Here is a 19,710-nt window from a genome sequence, read left to right as displayed (position 1 = left end):
GAGAACCTTTTAAGTTCCACATTGGGCCCGGGAGGCTGGAGAGTGGGAGGCTGGGAGCTCATAATTAGCTGCTTCTTTCACTGATGTGACAGAATACCTGACAGGAAGTGACTTGGAGAAGGTTTGACTTACAGTGTGTGGGGATGCAGTCCCTCATAATGAAGGCATGGTGGCAGGAACATGGCTGGCCGGAGCAGGGCTGGGTTATACAACCTTAAGGCCATCCAGTCACCTATTCCTCTTAAAGGGCCCACAATTTTCCCAATAGTACCCCTAGCTAGGGACCAAATGTTTATGAGCCAATGGGGCACATTTCACACTGAGACGACGACAGAGGGAAAGTGGAAGGGGAGTTTAGAGACATGGGCCTTATCAGGGGCATAAAGAAGAACCCAGGAGGGATGACAAGGGAGGTGAAATAGAAAGGCTGTTTGAATTTTCTGATCCTAGTTGTTGTGGGAATCAAAGATTGCTACCATCTTCCCTGGAAATCCTAGGGCTCTGTTTTCCAGGCTCACGTCCTCCCTGGACCCTGACAGAACATGAACTCCTTGCACTGGGAGTCAATATCTGTGCTTCTTCGATGACACCTGCCTACCCTAGACCATTAAGACCTGATGACTCTGGCTCCAGTGCTCACTCCCCCTTAGAAGCTGTTTCAGAAGTCAGACCTGCATTTTAAAAGCCTACAGTGGGATTGGAATAGTTCATTTGGTAAAGCGTTTGGCTTGTGAGCTTGAGGATCAAGTTCGGTCCCCCAAGTCCACACAGAGAACATGGGTATAGTGTTACACTTCTGCAATCCCTGCACCGGGGAGTTCAGATAAGAAAATATCTGGTGTTCACGGTTGGTCAGCTGCAGGCCAGTGCAAGGCCTTTTCTTAAAGAGGATGGCCAGAATTACTAAAGGTGTCACCTAACATGTCCTCTGGCCTCCACAGGTATCTGTACACAAGCCTGCGTGTACACACACACACACACACACACACACACACACACACACACACACACACACGTGTGAAGACAGACCGGTAGTCAGAGGTTTATTCTTGCATCAGGATGTTTGTTTTTGATCTTGCAGTTCAGTCTCAAGAGTTCAGCGACATTCACTGGCATAATCAGAGCAAGATCAAACAGTAAATGGAATCCAGGAATATATGAGAGTTGAAACCATGACATACACGTATTATAAAGATCGCACATAAATTAAACATGGCTTGGTTACAAATGAAAATGTATCAGTATACATGAAAAAACAAAACAAAACAACAAAAACCAACAACGTGGCCAAATGCTGGATCACGGGTATCAGGCTCATTTTAAAAAGTTTTTAAAAACACATAAAAATACCTTGGGAAACACAGGTGTGTGTTCCTCGTTCATCTAGCCCATGGAGAGAGAAAGAAACATAAAGCCAGTCACACAGTGACCAAAGATGCACCTGCTCAGAACGCTCAGCTCTGACTACTGTTTGGCACCGAACAGGACTGCATGCAACAGGACTGAGAAGGTGGTTGTCGGTGCCAGGCTGTTTACGGGTGTACACCGGACCTTCTTAGACTGAAGGAAGAAGAAAAGGGCATGCCAGGTACACAGAGAAGATGCTGAGGCCCCCACATAGGAGGCCCCTTGCAGGCAGAGGCTCTGTGACTTAGGGAAGCTGAATTTGGCTATGACATCAGCCAAGAGACTAGAAGGATTGGCCCTTCCAAAGTACAAATGCTGCCCCAACTGTGCCCACAAAAGCATGGCTTTTGTCTGTCTCTGGAAAGGGACAAGCTGTTTAGAAACACGCAGAGTTCCTGCAGGAGAACCTGGGGCAGTCCCAAGGTGAGGAAAAACATACATTAGAATACTTTTCTAGACATCCTGAAAAGATCTACCCTAAGGCATTTCTTGATACAAGAGATGCCCGGGGATCCTAAGGACCAGTAACTAAATTGGGCCGAACTTTGGCTTGGGACCCGTGTGAGGTCACCTTCGTTCTAGTGGGCTTACTGCCCCTCTATCCCACTTCAGTTAAAGCAAGGCATTGAGCTTGGCGTCTAAAATGGAAACAAATGAGACCACTGGCCAGGGAAAGCTCCTCCCTCTTCTGTCTTCTGCCTGTGCTCCCACTGCTGCTCAGAGAAGGGGAGGCCTCACAAAGCACAGGCAACCAGCCCTGGCTGTGCCTGCTGGTGATGATGACAGTGGCCACTGCCTGCTTTCACCCTGCATGCTGGCTGCCAGCTTGTGCCTCTGACCTGTTCACCTGTATGAAGCAGTGACAGATCCTGGGGTTGTCCCCCGTACACACTATAAACGAACAAGGACAAACTATACAATAGGCAGGCGCGATCAGTCCTCCATAGAAATTGCAAATAAGGCCTTTATATTTTCATTTCTCTTTTAAAAAGTTTTTTTTTTTCTAAAAAAAAAAAAAAAGTACCCAAACTATGCATGTTCAAAGCCTTCAATGACTTAGACCAGGTATCTTTTTTTTTTTTTTTTTACAATGTGCTCATTTGCTAGGTATCTAAATGCCATAGGACGATCATTTTTATTGAAGTCAATGTTTCCACATTCATCCCCCATCCCCTCTCTATCCTTCTAATCTACCCGTCTCAGGCAGTGTGCCTGCCACCTGGGCTCAGAGGCCTCAGCAGCATTTGCACCAAGGGTAAGTTAGACTTCAAATTAGGATCTCTCTCTCTCTCTCTCTCTCTCTCTCTCTCTCTCTCTCTCTCTCTCTTTAAAAATTAAATACCAAGAGGTGGGGCATTTAAAAAAACTGTACAAATCTAGATTTTAAGAATTCTTTTCTTACAAACCATGTTAACTTTTTACAAAGAAAATCTGACATACCAAAATGGCTGTCAGGAAATTGACAGTGCAATTGCTTGTGGCCATTCTACCATCTGTGCCCGTGTGTGTGTGTGTGTGTGTGTGTGTGTGTGTGTGTGTGTGTGTGTGTGTGTGTATGTGTGTGTGTATGAGTGTGTGTGTGTATGAGTGTGTGTGTGTGTCTGTGGTATGAGTGTGTGTTTGTGTGTGTGTATGTGGTGTGGTGGTGGTGGTAGTGGTGTGTGTGCGTGTGCGTGCCAATTCATTTCAATGCAGAGGGGAGGGAAGCAGCTGTGCATTGAGCCCCATTAGGGTCAGGAAATGAGCTTGGGTGGATTCTGAGCCAGGCACACAGGCAGACAGACAGCAAGCAGTTCCAGGAATACAGCTCTGAGGGCTAGTTTGGAGGACACTGGGGGCCTGTGAGAATAGATGGCCTGGTACCAACACATCTCCTTATCAAGTCTACAGTGGCATTACACAGCCTTTCAGAAACAAATGCCTTTTAAAACTCACGGGGAAGTCACCATCTACCCTTATACATCTGAGACCTGGATTTGGGTTACAAAATCTTCTGGTTTTTTGTTTGTTATGTTTCTGTTTTTGTTTTTGTTTCTGATAGAGTCTCACTGTAGCCTGGGCTGGCCTGGCCTGAACACAATCCTTCTGCCTCAGCCCCTTCAAGTACTTCAGCTATGCGTTGCAGTGCTTGGTTCCTGCTCTGATCTTTCATATGTAAGGGTGGACCACATGGCTGAGACCTAGGACTTTACCAAAGCCCCCATGTCCACTGTCTGCCACACCCTGATGCCCTGCATGGGGAGAATAAATGTGATCAGACTCTGAGTCTTCAACCGTTTTCTCCACAAGGGGTTTCAGGTTTAGTGTCTTTCCACAAACACATTTGACATGTTAAGAACTACATTTACAGATGCATGACATGTGACACCACATGGCATGTGGATACATGATACATGATGTGTGACACCACATGACACATGACATGAATCTAATAGAACTAAGATACTGACTGGTATTAGGAGAAATATATGTCTTCCCAGATAGCATTTGACCTTAACATGTTATTCCAATTTTTAAAAAGGACATTTATGATTTAATAATCTTACAGCAGGTAGCCTTTAGAACATAACAAAATATATACAAAGGAATCAGGACGGATATTAATATCCACTAGGAAATAAATTAACATGATTTTTTTTTACAAAATATACTGACCATTAAATTAAAAAATATTTTAAGGCAGGGATCTTCATTTGAAATTAGCATAATCAGAAAATATATCGATAAAATCTTGTACCACTTTGTAGCAGAATTCATATTGCTCCTGAAAAGAGAACAGAGAGTATTAATAGTATATTGAAATGAAGCGGCTTCACACATACTTGATGTGTATAATCAGAAGATGCAGTAGAAGGCCAGTTGCCAGTCAGTCTGTTGATGCATCAAAGTCTGGGGCTCCCGCACACACATCAGTTTCTCTTACATGTGCCTTTTAGGCATGAGTCATGCTCTAAACCGAGCTTTCCATGCGGAACACGTTAATCTTCAGGTTCACCCTAGTGTATTTTCCGGATGGCCTTAGGAAAACAACTCTGCTTTTCATATTGACATTGGAAAGTCTTTTGTGTGTATGTGTGTTGGCATGTGTGCTGGTACAAATGTGTTAGCTTACACGTGGCTAATAAGGTTAACCTCAGGTGTTCTTCCTCAGGCACCATCGGCCTGGTTTTCTGAGACAGCATTTCTCAGAAACTCAGAAATTGGCTCAGAAACTGCCAAGTAGGTTAGGTTGGCTGCCCGTGAACCCCAGGAAGCCTGTCTCTACCTCCCAGGTATGGGAACACAAGTTCAAGCTATCGGGTCCATTATCGTGTATGTTATGTAGAGGGGTGATTACTGTGTGTGCGTGTTGAGGGGTGGTTACTGTGTGTGTTTACTGTGTGTACATGTGGAGGGGTGGTTACTGTGTGTGCATGTGGAGGGGTGGTGACTGTGTGTGCATGAGGAGGGGTGGTTACTGTGTGTGCATGAGGAGGGGTGGTTACTGTGTGTGCATGTGGAGGGGTGGGTCTGTGGGAATGAAACTCACGTCTTTATGCTTGCAAAGCAAGTATTTTATCAATAGAGCTATCTCCTAAGGCCAGGAAATGTGTGTGAGAGAAATGTTTGTTGTTTTAGGAGAGTTTCATGTTGCTCATCCTAGCCTGAATTCCTACTACAGCCTAGGATGACCTCAAACTCTTGATCTTCCTGCCTCTACCTCCCAACTGTTGAGATTATAGGCATGTGCTGCCACACCTGAATGAAAACTATTTCTGAAGTGGAGAAAAGAAACTCCCATAGTTCTACCACCGAAGAAGTCATAAAGCTCACACTGCCTAATTTATATCTGTTAAGCAGTGAAAATCACATGCTTTTATATTAATATAGATGCCATTAGGATTTGCAAGACTAAATGTCTTAGGTTCATGTGGAGCCTTTCCATTGTCACCGCCACAGCTCCCCACCCCACCCCCGTCTTTGCACATGGGTCAAGCCGCCTGTCAAGAGCCTGTAGAGAACGAGCAGGAGGGAGAGAGGTCCTCATTAGGAGGCTCTGGGAAATGATGGATTCAGCCTGTAAGACTGCACTTGCCCCTTCTACATGAAACGTTTTGGAATTCAGTGCAGACTCCCTCTAACCAGAAGTGTGCACTGGCTAATGAAAGAGAAAATGTAGAGCAATTGGATGTTAAGAGACCCCCCCACCCCCAGACAAGACCCTTGGAGGGGCCTGAGGTTGAAGGAGACCTTCCAGAGGCAAACAGACCAAAGGCTACAGTAAAACATGGAAAGTAACAAGCACCCAGGCTTTGAACTTCAGGGCTGCTTTTGAACTCTGTAACTGTGTTTTTAAATGGAAATACAATTTGTGCATGAGCTCCTCCTCTCAAGTCTGCTGGGAAGACTCCCCTTAAGACCTGGGAGGGCTTTACTGTGAAAGACTGCAGCTGGGTCAGGCACTCTGGGACAAGACACCCCCCCAAGCCCTCCTTTACACTGCCCGCTCCTTTTAATGAAACTAACATCAAACACATGAAACAATTCTCGACTCTTCTGGAACATCAGACTGATCAGATTCTTACCAGGGTTTGCACCATGTGTGGTCTCTGAAGTCTTAAGCTCTTCACAGCTTGAAACACATCTAGGAGTCCCTCGGCTTTCACTCGTTCCAAAATGTTACTGAGTGCTATGAATGTACCTGTCCGCCCTGCTCCCGCACTGTGGAGGGAACATAATTAGTGAAAGGAAAGCAAGCCAGACACACACAGGGAAGAGACCTGGGCACTTACTCCCCAACCCCAGGGGAGAGCTAAAGTATCAGTCACCGAAAGGCATCCACGTCTGCCTGCATCTTTGTGTGTAGTGCTGTGTACGTTCATATGCATATACGTGTACATGTGCTTGCATGCATGTAGAAGTCAGAGGTCTATGTGTGTTGCCTTTCCTTACTGCTTTGTGCTTTCTCTTTTGATAGGTTCTTTCACTGTACCTAGAGCTCACTGTCTTGGCTAGGCTGGCTGGTTACCAGGCCCCGCAGGGACTGGTTTGTCTGTGTCTAACTTGCACCAAAAATTACAAATGTGCACTACTTCGCCTGGCTTTCTATGTGGGTAAAGATGATCCTACAGCAAAACAGTATATTGGCTGAGCCATCTCCCAAGCCCCTTGACTGTAGCTTAAAGGATCACTTATCTACATGATACGGCAAGATCCAGCACACAGAACACTGCTTCATTCTCTAAGCATAACCATCAGGAATGGGTGAGAACAACTTAGATGCTGTAAAGCAGTGGTTACAAATAGTTTCATTCCTTGACTGACCACCACAACTCTGCACTACCTGGGATGAATTAGAGATGCAAACCTTTTCTTTGAGGTACATGGAGAAGAGACTCTGGCAAGTGCCAAAGCCTGGATTCTGGGATATTGACCTGTCAAGGCTACAGTATGGGGATAGCATAGTAAGATGCTCTCTGCTAGGAATAATGGGTTTCCCTGAAGGTGGCACTTGGCCTGATGAGCCAGAACTCACAGAAGAGGGCTGTAAAGGAGACATGAGGCCAGCCTTTTCTAGTATCCTCTGGAGGGGGTCATCTGTCCTTGGATCTCTTGGAATCTCTACAAATGGGCCTACTCTGACGTTCAGGACCTATTGTTGTGGTTCACCCCCATGACTGTCACCTGGTGCCCCAGGCTTGCAGAATTCATCTCCTGCTTTGCAGAACAAAGATCTGCTTGCCTCATTTCTAGTTCACTCTCAAGAACCTCTGGAAAGGTTCCCCGGACTGAAAACCGAGGTGTGAGCGCCACCTGCTGGCCAGGCGTGGACTGCCCTAAGTGGGTTATCCACACAGGGAGAGTGTCCATCCCTCTTATTAAACTGGGGCTCCTTAGACATAAGGGATAGGATAGTGGGTAGAAATAAAGGGTGTTCCAAAGCAGGAGTCAAATGTTCAGGAAATGAAACAGTCAGAGCTCTGGCAGCTAGTGAGAATCACCCAAGAATAAAAGCATTCTCAACTGCTGCTTGCCAGGGCCTGGCAAGTGTGGACAAGATGACTGCAGCGGGTAGCATAGCAGACGGCAGGGCCTGCCCAGCCGGGAATGGAGGGGAGCTGCATGTCGGTCATACATTCACTCTTTCTCCACATGCTTCTAGCCATGAGCCTGGCTGGTTGCTGTCTTTAGGGACACCGGGAATGTGTCTCTACCCTTGCAGCCGATTATATGCATGAGCGTTGGAACAGGCTTATTTCAGAGATTTCAGACTGGGGTCTGGGAAGAAGGCTCAGTCGGTCTAGTACGTGCTGTGCAAGCATGAGGACTTGAGTTCAATACCCGGATACTACTTTTGAAAGCTGGGCATGGTGGTGAGGGCTAGAGCAGTGAAGACTAGAAGAATCCCTGGAGATACCTGGCTGCCCAGCATAGCTTAATCAGCAAATATGGAACCAAGTGGACAGATGACACCTGAAAGAATGACCCCTGAGCCTGACCTCTGACCTTTATGGGTTGCATTTATGTAATCTCATAATCACACACAGAGAGATACCAGGCTAGACCTGCTTTTGTGAGGTCCTCGTATTCCAGCCTGGGCTTTTGTTCAGCCGTGTTGAATGTTTCCAAAGCTAGGAGAGAGTGTAGGGAGAGGGGCAGCCGGAGTCAGAGCTGCCTCTCAGAGTGAACTCAGGTAAGCTGAAGTCCAAGAGGCTTTGCCTGGGAGGTTTGTGTGACTTCAACAGGATAGAGTCCCCTGTGTCTACTCTGCCTCTGCCTCAAATGTATGTACATTCTGCATGTGGAATGAAGTGGCTCTTGTGCCCATCTGGGAAGTTGGGGGTGTGTGTATGAAAGGGAGGGTGACACGCAGTCTTGGTAAGCAACCCCGAAGAGCAGCTATTCAGCTCTCCCTAGCTGCAGAGTAGGCCTCTGGAAACGTCTGGCCTGCTTTGGCTGTCCCACCAGGACAGGGCCCAGTGAGCAAGGGCAGCTCACCTGCAGTGCACGGTGATGTCCCACCAGGACAGGGCCCAGTGAGCAAGGGCAGCTCACCTGCAGTGCACGGTGATGGGGTGGTTGCCTGTCTGCTGCTGCTGCTTCTGCACTGCCGCGATCAGGTCAATCATGCCTTTACCCTCAGTGGGGATTCCAACCTCAGGCCAGCCATGGAAATGGAATTGTCTCACCATCCGGACCTGCTCTTCCTGGCGGGCCAGGGGCTGCAGATGAAAGAGAAGTCTCAGAAGACTGCCCACATCCTGCCAGGGATCTGCCTGCCTTGCCCATGGGTCCTTCTGGGTCTTGAAGCCCCTCCTAGACAGTCCAGGGGCCAGGCTACTGACTATGCTTCCTTCTGAACCCGGATTAGGCTCTGGTGGCTTTATTCAAAGATAAGATTTGACGTCTCTGAGACGTTAGACTCTGAGTTCCCATCAGGGGCTAGAGGCAAGCCAGTGGCTCAGGCAGTCCACTGATGGGCAGGAGGGAACAAGTATAGCTCTCCCGAAATGACTGTCTTCACCTCAGAATTGTTGTGAGCTCTTGTATCTCTTACTGAGTCAAACTTTTGCAGTGTGGACAAGGACAGTGAGAGGTTCTGAAAGCGGCCCAGGAGGCCTCTCTACCTTCCTTCAGATCCATTGTTTCTCCATCCCCAACTAAGGCCACTCTAGTGATTGCAAGATTCAGGAAATTAATCTCTTCACAATCGAACTCATCCCCCAGCAGGAGGCACAGAATTCATAGGACGCCCACTACCACATGCTCCACTGGCCTCTCATGGTTCCCTGGGACTTAGGTGGGTGGTGACAAGTTCAGGGCCTACCCTGGTACATCAGTAAGCATATTCCAAGGGATGTTTCAGGTTCACTAGGGTTTGGGAAATCACAGCCATGATACCTGTTTGAAAGTAACCAGAAAGTCTCGTATGCTGATTGCTTCAGACAGGGTGTCACTCTTTATTTCTATAGTTATATCTCCGTGAGTCACTGAGCCCTCGGTTGGCCAATACTGGTAGCATTTATCCTAGGAGGGAAAAATAAAATGTTTGGTTGTTGCCATTTAGGGTGCAGAATTGATGCTGGGGCCATTTCAGGTGATCAGAAAATCTTATGTGAACATGGATATAAATCCTGTGTCTGTCGACCATGAGCAGAGAACAGGTCTGGAAAGACCCTGATATTTGGAATGTTGATCCATGGGAGAAAGGAGAAGTTATTCAATGGATGGAACTGGAAGATAAATTCAAATCTCAGAATCACTGTGCAAGGTTGACATACATGCCACAGCGTCTCCTAGAATCAGGCCAGTACAAATCTCACTACCCTATATTACAATCTTAACCTTGAATATTCTTGTACTTTGAAGAACACTTTTTGAGTCTTACTTAAAAAAAAAAAAAAAGAAGGCATAAAAGACTGGGGCATCCCTAAGGCAAAAGACAGAAACATCAGACTACAACGAAGTTCACTTTCCTTCATCAACAGCCACCATCCAACGAGTAAAATGGAAGCTGCTGACTGAAGTAAGATGCTAGCCACATGAAAATAGCACAGGGTGAGCAGCCACCATATGTAAAGAACCCTTAAAGCAACAAGAAGACAGGGAGCTCAGGAGAAAAACAGGCACTTTGATGCTTATTGGTTAATCTTGATTGACACTCTGCGGGAATTTAAAATCACCTCAGAGACACACCTATCCTGCTCTGAGGGTTTCCAGAGAGATTCAACTATGGGGAAAACACACTTTGACTACCAGTGGTAGCACCCCTTGGGCTGGAGCCCTGGAGAGAACGAACAGGTGCTCAACTGTCTTCTTCATGTGGTCGGATGCTTTGTGCTCTGGCTGCCATGACAGCCAGACTTACTCTCAAATCGTGAGCCAAAATAAACCCTTTCTTCCTTAAGCTGCTCTTGTTCAGTATTTTATCCCAGCAGTGAGAAAGGCAATAGGTAAAGAGCAGAGGAAAGCATTTCATACAAGAAAGAAGGCATACCTAGAAATGTAAGGTGATGTTTCACCTTGTAGGGATGAGAGAAATGCCAATCAAGACCACAGAAAGCTAAATTAACACCCTCTCAGCAAGGATCAGGGTGCCTGGGGAACACTAGGCTCTCCCAAAACACTGGGCAAACTGGTGAAAATGTCTTACTCATTGCTGATATTCCCTTTAAAAAACACTTTGGACAGCAACCAGGAATCCTCACTCCTGGACAGACTCTGCAATCTGACAGTTTGTCTACTTGGCACCCGCTAACCCCTGGCATCAAGAAGCCTGCCATCAGCGCTTCTCATGCAACAGGATGGAATTGGACCCCGGTCAAGGGTGGAGGAAGGGCTGAAGAAGTGAACGCAGGATGTGTGTTCTGTGGGGCTGAGCCACAGTCACGAACGTAAGCATAGAAAAACAGCAAGGCCACTATTTTATCTGGAAAAACCACAGCGCAGAAGATTGCACACAATCGAAATCTTTATATAAAGTTGCAACGCAAGCAAAATACGTGTGCAGAAAAGCAAGTTGGAATCAGGAAGCTGGTCAGTGGTTGTTTCTCTAGGCATGAATATATGATTTTTAAAAAAAGATTTATTGATTTTATGTGTATGGGTGTGTGTGTGTGTGTGTGTGTGTGTGTGTGTGTGTGTGTGTGTGTACGTACTGTGTATATGCCTGGTTTTATGGATCCCCTTGAACTGGAATTACAGACAGTTGTGACCTGTCATGTGGGTGCTGGGAATTGAACCCAGGTCCTTTAGAGGAGCACCCAGTGCTTTTAACCTCTGAGCCATTTCTCCGGCCACAAATACATATGACTTAAAGGTGCCCCCTCTGGGGGGCAAATGACCTGGCCTTCAGCTTGCTTCTTTGAAGAGGATGAGAGAAATCCCGTAACCTCCTGCTGCCTCTTCTCGAGTGCTGAGATTACAGGTGTGTGCACTGTGCCCAGCCCCCACAAAACCAGTAACCTATCCACTGGGAAGCTTTAGTCAAGAATGTGGAGAAACCAGAGGCCCTGAACACTGAAACTGGGAATGTAAATAGGTGTGGGGAATCAGAGGCTAAGAGCAGGCACTGCCTTTCTTCAGAGAACCAGAATTTGGTTCTCAGCACCCATATCAGGCGACTCGCAGTTGCCTGCAGCTTTAGGGGACCTGACTCCTTCTGGCCTTTGTGTGCAGCTGCACCCCTGTGCACCCGCTCCAAATACACAATTTAAAAAAATCTTTTAAGTATTGAATGATCAAAGTTCGTGATTTAGAGTTTATATTATAGGGTAATGACTATAAGGACACGATTTCACTCGTAGGTAGGTAGGTGAGGAACACAGACATTACTCCTGCACAAAAACAAATGTCCACAGTAGCAATATCGAAACCGCCCCGAGCAGAAACAGCACACGTGTCCGTCAGCTGATGAACTGGGAAGTACGAGTTGCACAACCGTTCACACAATGGCGTATTGTGAACAACAAAAAAAGAGTGAAATCTGCATTTCTGTGCTCAGCCCTAAATGTGGCACCTGTATTGATTCTGGCCCCGTCCCAGCCTCAGGAAGGCTCAGGGAAAGAGCATCACAGAAGCTGGGGCAGAAATATCAGAGCCAGAAGATGGGGAGGAGGGCTGTGAAATGCTCCCTTCGCAACATGGCGTGGCCACTGTAATCAGTGAACTGGCTGTAGACGCACTCAAGAGCAAGCTGAGAAAACCAGTCAACATTCTCACAGGCAGCGCTAGTCAGGACTCAGTGGGTTACGAGGAAAAAGAACGGAGAGGAGAGGGGAACTTGCTCGGAGGTACCCGAGGGGAGAGGGAGGGTAATTGGGGGTGAGCATTGATGGTAAATGAGGATTCACCCCTGAAACAGCACACGCCGTGCAACTGCATTTACACCAGTGTCCAGAAAAGCAAGTCAGAGTCAGGAGTCCGTCAGTGGTTCTGTGAGACTCGGAGGGGAGGGGATGTGGTGGCTGCCAATGGAACAGAATTTCTTTCTGAGGTGGTGACCACGATTTGGAGTTAGACAGAAGACATACCTGCTCAATACTATGAACACATTAAACCATAACACACTCTTCCCTTCAAAAGACGTACGTACTGTTTTCTGGGTGAAGCACAGCTCAATAAAGTTTTGTTTTTTTAAAGCAAAGAAACCAAAACATTGATTCAGGGTTGTGGTCATGCCTTGGGGTAGCACTTAGAGATGCTCTGTACTGGTAAAGCGCACGTTTCTGGGTTTGTGACCTTACTAGGCCATGGCTGGATCTCTGGGAAAATGGAACTGTGGAAGTCATCTAATTCATTAGGACAGCAATCAGGGAGAGACATAGATCACTGTTTGCCTTTACATCTCGCAAAGAGTAAGCAAATGCCCTTTGCATGCACAGACCGTGACCTTGACATTTAAAAAATGGTGGAACCTCAAGGCAAGAGTAAAGACAACAAAGGCAAAGGCTGTTTAGGGCTAACCACCTTCCACCCATATGAAGCAAAAATGGCGTAAGATCTCAATCATTCCAACCTTCCTCAGGCCTCCTGGCTCGGCCTCACCCATGTGTTCCCAGGCCCCACACGGCTGAGGCTTCAGCATTAGCTACCTGCCTCTTACACACCCAGTTCACAGAGGCCCCTCCCCGGCTTGCTTACCTGCTCCCGCTCCTGCACCTCAGTCAGCATGACGATTGTGTGTGACTTCCACTCCCAGACCATCCTCCAGAAGTCCTCAACTGTGTGCGCCAGAGGCCCCTGTGTAGCCATGAAGTAGTCCTTCTGCCTGTAGCCCTTGAGGGAAGTAGACGGTAGGGATGGGCTACTTGTCACCAGAGTCACCACTTCCACGAGCACTCAGGACAGTCCTAGGCTGATGTCAGCAATTGCAACGTTGCACAGCCTGAACAGAGGCCTGCTGTCACAGGTGCATGTCACAGCCCATGGATACACCCATGAAGCAGGAACTGCCTCTTCATCAGGGTGCTCTATACACCTGGCCTCAGTAGCCGAGGTCATCTCTAAGAGCTATCGGAGGTCCAAGCTTACCAGGACAGCACGCAGTGGCCTTGATTCTAATGGGTTCTGTGTCCCAGCTAGATTCCCGTCACAGTGGTGCAGTGGGCCTGAGTGGGAAGCTAGAGCAGGGGCTTCCTGCCTCAACATGTCCATCAGTTCCCTCCAGTGCAGACGCAAGTGCTAATAGCCATTTGGTCACAAAGTTCTCTTGTCTCTTTCTCTACCAACTCCACTGTGTGTGGAGACCGGATCCAGCTGTGTGCCAGACAGATAATTGCCCAGTCGATGTCACAGACATCACTCGGGTCAGCACGTGCTCTTCATGTATAACTGTGATGTCATGATGTCATGATATGCAAATGCAGAGAGGCTTCCTATTGTCGTGTGGGAACAGACAATTACTTGGCAGTCAGACTTGGCCCCATTTACAAAGCTCATTACTTACTGATGCTTTTTGTCTTTTTAAAGTTTTTAATTTTATGTGTATGAGTGTTTGCCTGGCTGTATGTATGTGTGTATGTATGCATGTATGCATGTGTGTATGTATGCATGCATGCATGTATGTGTGTATGTATGCATGTATGTGTGTATATATGTATGCATGTATGCATGTATATATGTATGTGTGTATGTATGCATGTATGTATGTATGCATGCATGTATGTATGCATGTATGTATGTGTGTATGTATGCATGCATGCGTGTGTGTGTATGTATGTATGTATATGTATCATGTACATGTCTCATGCCTGAGGACATGAAAAGAGAGCTTTGGCTCCCTTGAAACTGGTGTTCCAGTAGTTATGAGCCACTATGTGGGTGCTGAGAACCAAACCTAGGTTCTGTGCAAGAGCAGCAAGCGTTCTTAGTTGATAAATCATCTTTTCCTTACTGCGATCTTTTTGAAGCAGGGTATCATGTAGTACAGGCTGTCTTCAAAGTCCCTAGGTAGCTGAGGCTGGCTTTGAACTCCTAATATCCCTGCCTCTAATTCCCAATGGCTACAATTACAGGTGTGTCCCACCACACTTGGCTCACTATTTATTATTTCACAAACAAGTAATTCTGCTAAGAAAATGGCGTGTCAGTGCTTCTTACTGTATGGAAAGCAGTGTTCACACTCAAGGGCACATATTTATACAGGAAGGAGTCACATGTTGCAATGAAAACACACACACACACACACACACACACACACACACACACACACACACACACACGCCCGAGGCTGTGATACCTACATCTATGAAGGATGCATTGATGTAGTCTGTGAACTCTTGCCCTCTTTTCATGGACAGGATTACCCGATTGAAGTCATCTGCAAAACAGGATTTTCTTTTTTAGTGTAGATATGACTGTGCCTTCTAGACTGTGATGGTTAAGTTGATTGTGAACTGGACAAGGTCTAGACTCACAGGGAGATGGGCCTCTGGGTAAATGGTTGGGGGTTACCCTGGTTACATTAATTGATGTGAAGACCCATACGAATGGTGGGCAGGGCCGTTCTGTGGCCAGGGAACCCTAGACTGTTTAGAATGGAGACAGCAGGCTGAGCAGCAGCAGGCATTCATTGCTCTCAGCTTCCAGACTGCGGATGTGATGTGACCAGCTGCTTCAAGCTCCCCCTGCCTTGACTTCCCCACCACACTGGACTGTGCCCTTGAACCCTGAGCCAGCATCAACTCTGCCTTAGCTTGTTTTTTATCAGGGTCTTTTATCTCAGCAGCAGGAAAAGAAATTAAGTCTCAGACCAAGAATATTAATAAAGCCATCTCTCAGGGAAGTCTCTGTTATCAAATAGGTTCGGTTTGGTCCGGGGAAGCTCTGAAAACAATCCAATTATCATTTTCATTATTTAACCATCAGTATGGTGTGTCCCCAAATATAAGCATGAAAAATACTGCATTTAGGAGCAAGGGGAGGGTAGCCAGATAGGACCTGCAGCTGCCAACGGAGACACTGAGGCCACAGAGAACCAAGGGATGGAGGCTGGGGGTGGATTGCCAGGCCTCCTGGAATGCTCTGCTTCTGGAGAGAAGGTGGCCTGTTTACAGCCATTCAACGTTGGTGGGCAGTTGCTAAGCCTGGGCTCCATGGAGGGCAGGAAAAAGCAGTGTGTGACATGAATGGCCCTCTCTTCAAGCCTATGCTTCCCCACATGCTTCTCTAGCTCTGTTTGCCTAGATATCTCTTCATGCTTTGCTGACAGAGAAGAATGTGGGTTCCTGTTGACTGTGGGTCTTTGGCTCAGTTATCCTGATCCTCAATGGCAGACTAGACTTTACTCTACTCAAGGCAAGTATTATGAAATTCCCAAGGCAAGCTTTATTGTTGTTGTTTTGGTTTTTTTCCCCCCCTGAAGGGCTCAGCTGAATTCACCTTTGGTTTGATGTAGTCCTTTGACATGTGCATATTCTTGGTCATGCAACTCACTCTCTACTGTGTAGGCGGGGGAGGGGCCTCTAGGCTCCAGAGAACATTAGTGAGGCACCAGGTCTCATCTGAGGCAAGCTTTTTAGGTCCCAGGGAACCATCCCCATACAGAAGTGTCTTGCCTTTGAGCTAAGTTCTAGGTACCACTTGACACCCTCAAGGGTCCATGGAGACCCTTGGCGTGGCCCCCAGGAGAGTCCTTTCTTTCTAGGATCAGACATAGTGCCCAATCTCCCAGAACCCCATCCAGAGGTGCTTGGTCCTCTGCATGTACAAAGCTGGGTGGTCCAGGATGTGAGGCCCGCATGCCCACTGCCTTACATGGGATGATCTGGATTACACGGGCCTTCTTCATGTTGGCCGGCAGGTTGCCCGTCCTCATGTTCTCCTTCATGATTCGCACGTTGGTCAGTTTCTGCAGCCAAGGAATGTAGTTAGAGCAAAGCATGACACACCTGCAGCAGGACACATGCTCAGAAGTTTGTCTCCATCTCCAGAAGTTGCCTCCATGTTGGGAGATTAAGTGATCCTACATGTAGCTTCCCCAGAAGCCCACAGCCTGATACCCATCTAACTTTCTGAGCTCAAGAGGCTTCATTTAAGTAGATGCCATTTTCCTTGGCTCCCCAGCCCCCTCCCCCAGCCCCTTAGGGCATGGAAGTTGCCTTGCAACACTCACCCTGAACTCTTCCTCCAGCCCGATCTTGTCAAAATGGGTGGCTGTGCCATGTAGCGTCTGCAGGTGCCTCTCCAAGGAGGACACATCCAGCTCCGTGTCCCCATAGAGGTAGTATTCCAGTAAGGCTTGGTAGATGAATGTATACTGAACCTGCAGGGAGGCAGGGGCTGCTGCTCAAGACTGCTCTGAGCTCAGAGGAGCTCTCACTGCTAAGATAAGGCTGAGGAGCAAGAGCCCAGGAATGATCATGTGGACTGGTCGTCTAGGGTAGAGTAAGACGACAGTAATGGCCACTACCTCTGAGGGCTCCAGGGACATGCCAGCTGCTTAGAATCCACTGCCATGGTGTAGGAACATACTAAGGACCAGGGTCACCAGTCTGAGACTCCACGGGAGGTAATGACAGAATGGGAGGAACACCAGGTCTGACAATGGGCGAGCTCATAGCCTGTGGCCCCCTGCCTGTTAAAACCAGACCTGCCAACAGGAGAGGATGTGCCTAATCCTGCAGAGTCTTGATGCACCAGGGTGGGGGGATTGTAGGGGAGGAACTCTCTTAGAGTTGAAGGGTAGGGGGGATGAGAGAAGAGACTCTGTGAGTGGGGATGAGGGAAGCATTTAGGATATCAATCAATCAATCAATCAATCAATCAATCATCAGTGACAACAAAAACCAGCTGGGCCTGGGGGCTCTGGCTTAAAATCCCAGTTATTTGGGAAGCTGAGACAGAAAGATGGCAAGTTCAAGGGCTGCCCAAGCTACAGAGTCAGGTCAAAACCAGGCTGGGATGCTCGGTAAGGCTGAGTCTCAGGAAGTAAAGGGATGGCTGGGAGTACAGCTCAGTGGTAGAGTGAATTCACATGACTGACCAGGCACAACGCCTGGAACTGTGAAAGCAAATCAACAACAACAACAACAAAATGCAGTGAAAACATTGTTTTTAAGTGGGCCCGTGGAGTGGTGCGAAGGCAGGCGAGTGCTCTGTGATGCTCAGGCCACTCACATCTGTCTGGACCATCTGAGGGCGCTGATTGCGGATTCTAGACACAAACTCGAAGACGTCAACCTTCTGTTCCGAGTGGATCATGTCCATCATGGCATCGATCACAATGAAGGTGCCAGTCCGACCCACGCCCGCGCTTCAGGGAGGAGAAAGATGCCACCTCGTGAGTCACATTCCCCTGAAGTAAATGGCAAGCCTGGGAAGATGCCTGAACCTGGGGACAAAGGACACAGCCTAGGGCAAAATTAAGTAGGGTGCAACTTGGAAGAATAAGGAGCAAATCTACGCGTGGCCACCAGAGGGCACTGCTGCCCTGGTAATTTATCTGGGGACTAGCGATAAGGTGTGTGTGGTGTGGGGTGTGTGTGTGTGTGTGTGTGTGTGCGCGCGCGCGCGCGTGTGTGTGTGTCTGTCTGTCTGTCTGTCTGTCTGTCTGTCTGTCTGTCTGTCTGTGTGTTTCATTATTCCTACTCCCAAACACAGCCTTCGTATTACCACTAATGTATTTGTGTCCTGGTGTGAAGAATTGAGTAACCCTTGAGTAACAGGTAGAACAGAGGACAAGACCTGTCCTGAGCTCCCACACCAGCTATCATCCTGGGCCTGTCAGCCTTGAAGAGCTTTACATATTGGGGGTTTGTTCAGACACCATTGGGACAGGTGCTCCAGAGACCAAGTGGGGCTAGAATTCCTGTCCCCACACACAGCTTTAGGTATAGCTGCTGTGAAACTTCATGCTCCCCAGCCCCTAGCTCTGCCCATCCCACCCCACCACTGCCCCACTGGCTATTCCCCACACTGTGGCTGGTCTCTTCCTGACATACCTACAGTGGACCACAATGGGCCCAGCATGTGAGGGGTTGAGTGTCTTCACTTTCTTCAGGAACTTCAGCATTCCGATGGGGGTAAATGGTACCCCAAAGTCAGGCCAGCTGGTGAAGTGCAGCTGTGAGACCAGCCGTGGAGCTTTGCAGCTGTCGGGGAGTTGCTGTAAGAGATAAGGAAGAAGTGAGAGGTGGGAAGTGGGACCACCTTAACCTGACCAATTAGCATCTCCTTCGGGAAGGACAGCGGGACTCATGCCAGGCCAGTGTCTGCAAACACAGAGAACCCTGGAATGCAGGGGTCCCAAACCAGATGTGATGATGCACAATTCCTGGCTGGCAAAGGCCTTGTGTAACTGGCTATACCCAGGCCAGGATCCCAGTATTCACACATCCCAAAAGCATGGTCTTAATGCTGGAGGCAGCTTGAGCCAGGCCTGCCTGCTCTGTCTGCAGTCCCACCTCATTCCCGGGGACCTGAGTCATTGCCACCATACTCTTTAAGTCTCAAAGAGTCAGCGTGGGAAGGAAGGATGAAGGGTTAGCTACACACGGGAGACCTCCAGACCCTCCCTCATAGATTCTCCAAGTCTTTGCAGCATGGTTCTCCTGCCCCTGATGGTGGGAGATGACAATATCAGTATGTTTAGGTGTGCGTGCGTGCATGCATATGTGTGTGTGTGTATGTGTGTGTGTCTCTGTGTATGTTTGTGTGTGTATGTGTATGTGTGTGTATATGTGTATGTGTATGTGTTTGTGTGTGTATGTGTGTGTATGTGTGTATGTGTGTGTATGTGTTTGTGTGTGTATGTGTGTGTTTGTGTGTGTATGTGTGTGTCTTTGTGTGTGTGTCTCTGAGTGTGTGTGTGTGTGTGTGTGTGTTTCTGTGTGTGTATAGTCTCTGTATTCCAGCAAGGGATAACAATTTTGGGATGCCTCAGGCATATGTTCTATCACTGAGCTAGACGCTCCAGCCCATCCTTTCAAAAACTTCTGCAGTGGCTCTTGGAAACTTCTTTCAGATTTTGGCAACTTAGTCACACCAATTGCTCTACATTTTATTCCTAATAGAATAGCCCGTCTCTGCAGGCTTCCTTTCATCTGCTTTGTGCACACGCATTTTGATTGAAGGCTGTCTTGAAATGAGCATGGGGGAACACTGGGGAGAGTCTGAACCTAATTTCGACACCACTATAAAATAATCCTGTCACCAGACATGCTGGCTCATGTCTTTAATCCCAACACATGGGAGGCAGAGGCAGAGGCAGGTGGCTCTCTGATAGTCTGAAGCCAGCATGCTCTACACACAAAGTTCCAGGCCAGCATGGACTACATAGCGAGACCTTGCCTCAAACAGGCAAGCAAGCAAACAAAAAAATGA

General features: G+C 47.8%; 1 protein-coding gene across 12 annotated transcripts in view; it reads right to left on the bottom strand.

Annotated features, from left to right (window-relative positions):
* Positions 1-1,023: 1,023 nt before the first annotated feature.
* The window catches only part of Ptpre (protein tyrosine phosphatase, receptor type, E), a 148,988-nt gene continuing 130,301 nt past the window's right edge, over positions 1,024-19,710 (bottom strand). For 5 of the 12 annotated variants that reach the window (XM_087572794.1, XM_087572568.1, XM_087572644.1 and 2 more), the window contains 10 exons: positions 18,330-18,493; positions 17,506-17,641; positions 16,502-16,651; positions 16,144-16,237; positions 14,631-14,707; positions 13,030-13,164; positions 9,289-9,414; positions 8,443-8,609; positions 5,973-6,108; positions 1,043-4,171 (listed from right to left, as the gene is read on the bottom strand). In XM_087572794.1, coding sequence (XP_087428920.1) covers positions 4,097-4,171; positions 5,973-6,108; positions 8,443-8,609; positions 9,289-9,414; positions 13,030-13,164; positions 14,631-14,707; positions 16,144-16,237; positions 16,502-16,651; positions 17,506-17,641; positions 18,330-18,493 — 1,260 coding nt within the window. In that variant the 3' untranslated portion in view covers positions 1,043-4,096. 12 annotated transcript variants of the gene reach the window in all.

Source organism: Rattus norvegicus, chromosome 1 (genome assembly GCF_021556685.1).
Source record: "Rattus norvegicus strain SHRSP/BbbUtx chromosome 1, alternate assembly SHRSP_T2T, whole genome shotgun sequence".
Taxonomy (NCBI): Eukaryota; Metazoa; Chordata; class Mammalia; order Rodentia; family Muridae; genus Rattus; species Rattus norvegicus.
The sequence above is the reverse complement of the archived record's forward strand: the minus strand, read 5'-3'. Positions and strand labels throughout refer to the sequence as shown.